This window comes from Lactuca sativa, chromosome 4, assembly GCF_002870075.4.
Source record: "Lactuca sativa cultivar Salinas chromosome 4, Lsat_Salinas_v11, whole genome shotgun sequence".
Taxonomy (NCBI): Eukaryota; Viridiplantae; Streptophyta; class Magnoliopsida; order Asterales; family Asteraceae; genus Lactuca; species Lactuca sativa.
In genome coordinates this window covers 284,632,409-284,642,851 of record NC_056626.2, presented here as the reverse complement: position 1 = coordinate 284,642,851, position 10,443 = coordinate 284,632,409, and the positions used below count along the sequence as shown (strand labels likewise).

Here is a 10,443-nt window from a genome sequence, read left to right as displayed (position 1 = left end):
TGCATTGACTATCAGGAGTTGAACAAACTCACCATCAAGAACCGATATCCCCTACCCCGAATTGACGTTCTGTTCGACCAACTTCAGGGGTCGAGCTACTTCTCAAAAGTTGATCTAAGGTTGGGGTACCATCAGCCCCGAGTCCAGGAGGAAGATATTCCTAAGACAGCGTTTAGGACGCGTTACAGCCATTACAAGTTCGTTGTGATGCCTTTCGGATTGACTAATGCACCCACGATGTTCATGGATCTAATGAACCGCGTATGCCGACCTTACCTAGATAAATTCATGATAGTTTTTATTGATGACATACTAATCGATTCGCGAAGTAAGGAAGAGCATAGTCAACATCTGTGACAAGTCTTGGAGACACTAAGGGTGGAAAAATTGTATGCAAAGTTTTCAAATTAAATGTAAATTTTGGATTCGAAAGGTGGACTTTTTGAGACACATGGTCAGAAAGGAAGGGATACATGTGGATCCCTCCAAAATCAAAGCAATTAAAATCTGGGAAGCGTCGAGGACACCGACAGAGATCCGCCACTTTTTGGGCCTTGATGGCTACTACCGAAGGTTCATACATAACTTTTACAGCATCGCAAAGCTACTTACTGCCCTGACCCAGAAAGAAGTGACCTTCAACAGGGAGGATAAACTAGAAACTACCTTCCAGACGCTAAAACAAGCTTTATGCAGTGCTCCGATCTTGTCTCTTCCAAAAGGAACGCAAGACTTTATGGTCTATTGCGATGCGTCCAATCAAAATCTAGGTTGCGTACTCATGCAACGGGGAAAGGTCATTGCCTATGCCTCAAGACAACTTAAGACTCACGAGGTCAACTACACCACACACGACCTTGAATTAGTGGCAGTAGTGTTTGCCTTAAAGATCTGGAGACACTAAATTTATGGTACAAAGTGTATGATCTTCACTGACCATAAGAGTCTCCAACACATCCTTAATCAAAAAGAGCTTAATATGAGGCAACGACGATGGGCAAAGTTACTAAATGATTACGAATGTGAAATTAGTTATCATCCAGGCCAAGCCAATGTGATAGCAGATCCCTAAGTCAAAAGGAGTACTCGGGCCGCCGAGTAAAATCATTGACAATGACTATCCATTCACATATGTCCACCCGGATCAAGGAGGTGCAAATTGAAGCCTTGAAACCTAATAATGTCGCAAGCGAAGCCTTGTGAGGAATGGATAACAACCTTGAGGTCAAGGATGATGGAGCTCGTTGCCTCATGAATTGAATATGGACACCGAGATTCGGCAGGTACAAAGACATTATCATGAATGAAGCTCACAAGACCAAGTACTCTATTCATCCAGGGTTAGAAAAGATATATCTAGACCTCAAGAAACTATATTGGTGGCCTAACATGAAGGCGAAAATCACTACTTATGTGGGCAAGTGTTTGACTTGCGCCAATGTCAAAGTAGAGTACCAAAAGCCCTCGGTTTGCTACAACAACCGGATATACCCGCGTGGAAGTGGGAGCGAATAACCATGGACTTCATAACTAAATTACCCAAGACAACTGGTAGGAATGACACCATATGGGTAATTGTCGATAGGTTAACCAAATTTCCGCACTTCCTACCAATAAAGAAGACATACAAAATGGAGAAACTAACAAGGATATACATCAAGGAGATTGTACGATTACATGGTGGGCCAATATCCATTATCTCTGACAGAGATAGCAGGTTTACCTCATGGTTTTGGCAATCACTACAACTATCTTTGGGAACCAGGCTCCACTACTAGAAAAAAGGCCTTTTACGACGCTCATTGCGCGTCGTAAAACGCTCAGACGACGCGCAAATGCGTGTCAAGGAAGGCCCTGTCATAAAGAGAGACGACGCGCTTTTGCGCGTCGTCTATAGACGACGCGCATTTACGACGCGCATTTACGACGCGCGGTTACGACACACAATGCGTATCAATGAAGGCCCTGTCATAAAGGAAGACGACACGCATTCGCGTGTCGTAACCTTACGACGCGCGTGTTAATGACACGCAATGCGTATCAAGAAAGCCCCTGTCAAGAAAGGCCATGTCATAAATGAAGATGACATACATTTTTGCGTATCGTAAATTTAAATGTTTAAAAAAAATAAATTTATATATTTATTAATTTTTAAATTAAATTTTCATTTAATTTCTTATAATAGAAATAAAATACCATATACAATAAATACAATCCATTGCATAATATAAAATAAATTGCACAAATTATAATGTCATACAAAGAATCATTCAAATGTTAAACAAAAATAATACATTGCTAATATGTGTTATACATTCCTATAAAACTAACAAATAATCATACAACTCTGTTTCTTACTGGAAAGGAATGCCAAACATGATTAAAAATATCACTTAATCTTTGATTAATCACCTGCTTAAGTAGAATGATGTTGTTGAGAAGGTTACCTAGCAACAGAGAAAAACAAAACACCTCTTCCACAATCACAACATCATTTACAGAAAAAGGGTTGTCAATTACTTTCATTAAGACTTTCATTCAATCACAAAAATATTAAGTAAAAGGGTGAAAAAAATAACTTACTTTTGATAAGTTGATCTCCCTTAGAGCAAACACAGCTAAACCATTGAACAAGACCCTCGGGCCTTCTTCTAATGTAAACACAATGCTCGTCTGCAAAATTGAGGCGATAAAATAAAATTTGAATATTGTTTGGGTAGTTTATATATGATTTGATAATTTGATTTAAAATACAATAAAATAAATTATCTTTTTTGTTACCTTATGGGGCTTGTCAATTCCTTGGATTATAGGTTCTCTTGCTAGTATTAGAAAACGAGTTATGTTATCTAAATCATCTTGAACATTCAATATAAAAATTGTAAGACAAAAGGAGAAATGTATATTTGAAAATACTATGAGATGTGATTTTTTTTAATGTTATCAATCCATAAATTAAGCGCAACAAATAGTTACCTATCTTTTTTAAAAACTTTTATGGGGGTATAATGACCAAAATGCCCTTGTATTTATATACATGTTTACAAATATAACTTTAATAACTAGGTGACACCTGGATTGTTTGTGCTAGAATATCAAGCCCAATTTCAGCAGCCCGAGAACTTGCAACTGCTCCAGTGTCTCGTATGGATTCCGAGGCTACAATCTATTAGAAAAAACACTTAACAAATTTTAAACAAAGAAAAAAACACAATATTAAAAGTTTAAACGCAAGAATTAGCAACTAGTTTCATTTACCTATCCATAGTTTTAGTTTATAGTTTATTTCTTTTCATTCTCCTTCTGTTACGAATCTTCTTCTCCTTCTACTACTTTCTTTTTTAAGATTTGAGTTTCATATATCATCTTACTTTCATTATGTATACATAGTATCTGTTTTCTATGGTATCTATTTCGTGAGAAGGAGATAGCATACAACAGAAGTGTGGTATCTGTTTTTTGTTTCATTTGTTTTTGTTTTTTCATAAAGTATAAAGAAAAAGGCATATTTGTCCTTTTCCCTTTAAAGAAATAATGTTAGGTATCCTTGAATTTTTTAGCATAATTGATGTAATGGTGATTTCATAAATCTAAATCATACTTTTCGGTTGTAACAGTTTTTTTTAAAACTTTTTGAACATAATGTTTAAATGAAAAAGTTAAAGTTTCTGTTAAAACTGTATTGAATGTAATCAACATTACAACAATTATTATAAAAAAATGCAAAAAAAAAAATCATTGTGATTACTTCTTTAGACTTTGATTTATTCAAAGGGACCAAATGGGCCATTATGTAATTTTTTAAAACAAATGTACTGCTTTGAAAATTTAGTTACACAGGGGCTGTTATGTCAATTGAATAACATAAGGATCAGATTTCAATTAATTTATTAAGACATGAGTTGTTTTGTAAATTGGTTAACAGAGGGAGCATTTATGTAATTTTTAGCAAAAATTATATTACTTTCAATCATAAGGATCAGATTTCAATTAATTTAATTACTTTTTTATCTGTAAATAATTATCAAAAATTATATTACTTTGAATCATAAATACTTTTACAACCTTTTTTTAACACGATAAATTATTATTATTAAATTTTAGTTTACAAAATTTATGTTTCATCGTATAATCATTTTAACACCCTCCTCCCTCCCCCTATGTGCTATTTAGTGTACAAATTCTTTGACAAAAAATGATTAAAATGGCCGGATCGGGAAACATATTTCACAAGATTTTTATGAAAAATACATTGGAAAATACATAAATAAATAAATAATAAACTTACCAGCAGAATCCAAATTTGCAAGGCGGAGTACATGTAATATGCATACAGTTGGTAAGCCATCCAAATACTGGGGTGCATGATGCAAGGCCTGGCTTATGGGTCCCAAAACCTGTGACAAATGAGGGTATGTAAGTGTAAATATGGATGTGGGATCTGATGCAAGACTATGACCCTTTTCTTTGCATATAACAAGTACCTTTAAAGATGAACGTTCACCAGAAAGTAAAGCAAGATTTGCGAGACCCATCATAAATTCTGGAAGCTGCACAAAAAATCGTGTTTTAAGTACAATTCTTCACAAAGTTATTAGAGAGAGAGAGAGAGAGAGAGAGAGAGAGAGAGAGAGAATGTATAGGTAGTATTTGAACAGCTCTTAAACAGAAATCATAAGCTTCATCTACACAAAGGAATGTTAGTTATTGACTGAAACTCAATGATTCAATGGATTCTAATCAGAAAAATCCAATGTGTAACAGGAAAACTGGTTTCATACACAGTATGTTCTTATCCCAAGGGTAAAATAGGGTTTCTTTATTGCATCCTTTAAATCTTAACAAACCTGCAACTCTTTTAAGGGCACTCTTTCTCATATACCTCACTTGCATATTTCCAGTTGATCACCTTCCAGATGTTCTTTAAGTAATCGGGCCTGACATTTTTATACTGCAAATTGTACAAAAACACATATATAAGTTAAAATGTGTACAATTTGTATACCATACAAAAATGAAATTTGTTTAAATGCATGCTCTGAAACATCTATGCCAAGCAGAGGAACCAAACTTGGACCTTTTGTAACCAGTGGGCCCTACAACAGAGATTCATATTTCAATAATTTGAATTCTGAAGTTTAATAGGGATACTAATTTGTTTGAATAAAACTAGTGATAACTTACCTGGTTTGATGTGGTTTCAACCACAAGCCTCTTCAACTCTATGTCAACAGCAAGCCACTGCCAAAATATATCATAAGTTTAAAATAACAAAAAAATAGTTGAAAGAAAAAACCAAAATGACAAAATAAAGATTAAGGAACATACCACCCATCCAGAACCTTGCACAGCAGCGCCTTTTGCGTTCTTTTTAGCAATCAATTTTTCCACAGAACTAAAGCTCTGGTTGATAGTCGAGCCCAAAGAACCATGTGGTGGCTCGCCACCTCCTTCCTACAATAAGGTTTTAGGGTTTCAGTTTTGGTCAAATTATAGTGCTCGGAAGTCAGAATTATCATCTAAATCAGAAGAAGAAGTCAAGAAACTAACACTGGTGGGAGTGAGATTCTTCCAGAAAATTGAGTGATTTACATGACCTGCTCAGAGACATAAGGGTAGATTAGATATCTGTGGTTGTATGAATATTATTATCCTCCTAGCATCAAATTTGTCCTAAATGTGTTGTTCAGTTGTTTCATTTTAACCTATTTAGGACTTGAAGAGGAAGTTTCCAATCGAATTATAGTGTTTAACCTTGCAAGAAAGACCCATTACAAGAAAGACCCATTACAATCATAGCTCTTTGTACCCATAAATCATCACATAAATCTTCATCTTCCTTTGTTCACAAATCTTTATTCCACCCACCCCACCCCACCCCACCCCACCCTAACACACCCAAGCTATCACCAAATCTGAATTTTTTTTCAATACTTGTAGGAGATTTACATCTGACTCAGTACTGAATCATGTCTGCTGAAGCCATAATAGGCTGGTTTGCATAAAGGTAACTCAGTGAGTTATTCATGAACTCGTCGACAAACTCAGTGCCACCTCCGCTGCCGTATTGCTCGTCCTCAAACCTACAACCGGTGTCGACAGGTTGGTACATAAAAGCGATCATCTCGTTCAGAGACTGTAGCCGGTGGCTCAGCTCCGCCACCTGAGCTCTTAGAACAGAGTTCTCCGCCTCCACACTTATGTAATGTTGGGTGGTGATACTGACGCTTGATATGATCTGGTTGTTCTCATTTCTGAGTTGATTCAGCTGACTCTTGAGATCATCCAGATGCTTTTGCTTCCTCTTTCTAGATCTCCTTGCAGATTCACGATTCGAAATCATTCTCTTCTTCCTCCTCTGATCCATCAATTGCTGAAGATCTTCATCAGACCCCGAGTTCTGAATTGGGTATGAACCACCTGATGATGTTGTCGTACCACTAGAGGAAGCCATTAGAATACCTTCAAGTTTGAAATTGCAGATTCGAAGAGAGAAAATGAAGATTTTAAACAGAACCCAGATGGTAATAGAGCTTCAAATTGATTATTATTATTACTATTTAGATTTATCTATCTATTAAATATATATATATATATATATATATATATATATATATATATATATATATATATATATATATATATATATATATATATATATATATAAGATATAGATGTAAATTCGTACACAACGCTTCTAGCAAGTATTCAACCAAAAACACTGAAATCGACAAGATAGGAAATTTTAGTGTTTAACCTTCGCCATTGAACTTAATAGTGCTCTGAAATTTGACAACAGTTGAAGCATCTCCCTTGGTGATAGCATCATCGAGCTGCTCGATAGCTTTATTGTAGTTGGTTATGTAAGTCCGGTGGTGTTTCTGGTGATGGAGCTGCATAATCTCTCCGCTAATCGCCGACTCCAGTGCGCCATAATCATAGGAAAGATCGGGAAGCGTGAACGTCTGCAATCCACACACATGTTGCTAAAACTTTGATATCGTACCTAGGGTTTTAGCAGTCGCGAGGGTTCGTAGAGCCATGTGTTCCAAAAACAGATGGAGAAGAAGGGAATAATCTTTGTACCTGATTTAGGGAATAAAAGAATATTTAGAGATTGAATGTAAGAGAAAGAAATCCAAGGCATATACATGAAGAAGAAGAGAACAATCTTCGAACCTGATGCCTCCTCCGCTTTTGCTTTCCTTCTCTTGATGTTTCCGATTGTACCTTGAACCTCTGACTTTCGATCCCAAATCTGACTTGTAACCATCGATTTCTGATCTTCAACCTCTAATTCGAGTCATCTAGTTTCGAATCTCAGAAAATTTACCTTGCTACCTCTTATTTTTGATGAAAGAGGAGACTCAAATCTGAGAGAAAAATGAGGAATCGATAATTAGGGCAAGAGGGAAAGAAGAAAAAAAGGAAGGCGGGGTTTTTAATGTTTTAGGATTTCATTTTTTCATTTCCCCCCTGATTTTTAAAGGATGGAATGCGTTCCCCCTGATTATTAAAGGATAGAACGCGCGTTCAAATTAAATTTATAAAGCGACATCCTTAGACGACACGCATCTTATTATAGGTGCCCTCCGTGTTTTTTGTTTTTGGTTTTTGGACACTAATTTAAGGGCATGCAATAATGCGCGACCTAAATTCTTAAATTTTTTGAAGAGATTACACTTTTTTAATGTCACTCTCTTTTGCGTAACATAAATCAATGAGTGTCGTCGTTTGCGCGTCGTAAAAGGGTCTTTTTCTTGTAATGCTCGACATGAGTACAGCCTATCACCCACAAACCGATGGGCAAAGCGAGAGAACTATTCAAATGCTGGAAGACATGTTAAGAGCTTGTGTGACAGACTTTAGTAAAGCTTGGGATACCCACTTACCACTCATCGAATTCTCATACAACAATAGTTATCATTCTAGCATTAAGGTTGCTCCATTTGAAGCCCTCTATGGGCGCAAGTGTAGATCACCCCTATGTTGGGCTAAGGTGCATGACACTCAACTAGCTAGGGGACAAGTGCTCTTACCGGCCCTGAAATCATATGGGAAATGATATAGAAGATTGTTTAGATACGCGAACAACTAAAAGCATCTCGAGATTAACAAAAGAGTTATGTAGATAAACAATGCAAACCCTTGGAATTCCAGGTTAGTGATCGTGTGTTATTAAAAGTCTCACCTTGGAAGGGAATGATACATTTTGGAAAACGTAGGAAACTAAATCCAAGGTGTGAGGACATGATTTGTGGTTTATACTTTACTTTTGATGAATTTTAGAGTTCTCGGTCTAGGACCGAAAACACCATGTTTTTGGTGGTGTTTGGACCAAAATCACCATGTGATTTCGGTGGGCTTAATGATGCTTTTAGTTTGGGTTTTGGGTTGGGCCTTTGTAATTAGGTCTAGGTATATATAGTATTGTTTCAGCCGTGTAAAAGGTTGGTCATTCTAAGAAGCTGATTTCGAGTTAGATAGGTAAAGAGAACCGAGAAACATAGAGATCTTATGTACTAGACTATTGATCAATATAGTGTGCACTGAAGATTTGGTAATTGTGTTCTTAATTCATTATAACTATTTTGCGTTAAACATTAGATTAGGATTCTGCACCAATTCTAGTGACTTCGATTGATACATTAGATCGGGTTTTACAATTGGTATCAGAGAAAGGATTAATATCAATCGAATTTGCAAGATATTAAACGTTTCTTGGAATTTTTCTTGGTGTTTTTGAGTTTCTTTTGACGAAAAGTTGTTGTTGTTGTTGTTGTTCGTGTTCTTCACTACATTGGAGACTTTGATTGAAATTGGTTTTGATAAATTACCAATGTCGTGTTTTTGGGCGTTTTCGGTCAAGCCTCATAGTTCTTGGCGGAAAACTTCAAATTATCGGTTAGGTTCAGGAGTTTTCGACGGCCTGCTAATCGAATTCAGTTAGGGTTTTTCATATTTGACTTCGCATTTTCTCGGCCAGCTCCTCAGACTCAACATCGGAGCTCTCGGTCTCAGTTTCGGAGTTCTCGGCGACGACTATGCACTCTCGGCTAGGTTAGCTTCACTTTTCGGTACTCTTTGAGTCTTCGGTCAATGTCTTCGGTCTGCATATTTGGCTCCGCATCTTCGGTTGAACTTCTCGGTTATTGAGATTTTGGCTAAGGTTCTCGGTCAAGTTTTTTTCGAACAAAAGGTTGACCTTCAAGCTTCTCGGTAAACAAGGTGTTGACTATTGGTGTTTTTGGTCAAAGAGCATTTGCTTTTGGTCTTCGGTTAAAATCAAATTGCACAATTAGATTTTTACTGTTGGTAAATAATGAGCTCTTACAACAATTCAATCACCAAGGAGGTAAGTGAAGTCTCATGCTCTCAATCATGTGAAGATAAAATAAATAAATACCGTGAACAAAATGAATTATTAGCTAGAGAGGTTTTTGACCTTAAAAATGAAATTTATGAAATTAAGAAAGTCAATAAACCTCTTAAAGAAAAACTAGAAGCACAAACTAAAGATTTAAGCAGGATTAAAGAAGAATATAGCACCAAATGTGTTCACTACCGTTTTGCCAAGGAGAAAATTGCAAACTTAATTGTTGAACTTGATGCGTTAAAAGCTCAATTTAAAGATGCTGAATTTAATTTTAATAAATTCGATGTGTCAAGTGAAATAGTTGAGTCAATGATAGAAAAACAATTAAAGTGGAAAGATAAACAGGGTGAGGGTCTAGGGTATCATAGTGTTCCACCTCCATTCAATGATAACTATACTCCGCCTCCTAAAACCAAAGAGATAGAGACACATGCACAATATGGCCAACCCCTTGTAACTGCCTCAATCAAGATTGAACAGTCCGACCCAACTGATAGTATTAATGTGAACGATACTAATGTTTCTACTTCATGTGTAAATAAAGTAACAGTGCAAGATGGGTTCGAGCAGAACAAAAATAATTCTAGTTCTGATGATAATGCTTCAAAAACTTGTGATGATAATAATCCCACTATTGAAAAATTCAAGCCACAAAAATTTGCTAAACAGTCTAATAAATGTGCATGTGCTTGTGCTTGTGGAAGTTCTTTGAAAAAAACTTCATATGGACAATGACCAAGTCACGATCTTATTTATTTGGAAAGAAAAACTTGTTTTAACTGTGGGACTCACGGTCATATTGCTAGAAACTGCCCACATCGTTCATATATTCCCTATTATGAACTAGGTTGGCAAAACATGCCAGGGGGGATCTACCAAAAGAAATCCTTTGAGGTCATGTTCACGCAATGGTGATTGGAATGCTAAAAAAGCCAAGAATCAGACTCCCAAGGACAAAACGGGCATGCCGGACAAGAAGCCTAATTTGAGAGATGGTTCAGCCAGACCGAATTCGGTGAGGTCGAATTCATCTCAAGGATTGTCCTCTAGCTTAAACTTGTGATTCA

The 10,443-nt window shown here is 36.4% G+C and overlaps 1 protein-coding gene and 1 pseudogene across 1 annotated transcript; both read right to left on the bottom strand.

Moving 5' to 3' along the window:
- Positions 1–4,296: 4,296 nt before the first annotated feature.
- Positions 4,297–7,043, bottom strand: LOC128125889 (superoxide dismutase [Mn], mitochondrial-like; annotated as a pseudogene).
- LOC128133915 (bZIP transcription factor 11-like) lies at positions 5,942–6,556 on the bottom strand. The gene has a single exon (XM_052771431.1). It carries the CDS (start codon positions 6,452–6,454, stop codon positions 5,957–5,959), a length of 498 nt encoding a protein of 165 aa, XP_052627391.1. The 5' UTR covers positions 6,455–6,556; the 3' UTR covers positions 5,942–5,956.
- Positions 7,044–10,443: the final 3,400 nt, after the last annotated feature.

What these genes read in the sequence shown, in the direction of transcription:
- LOC128133915 (XM_052771431.1), bottom strand. Translation starts at nt 6,454, where the DNA reads ATGGCTTCCTCTAGTGGTACGACAACATCATCAGGTGGTTCATACCCA.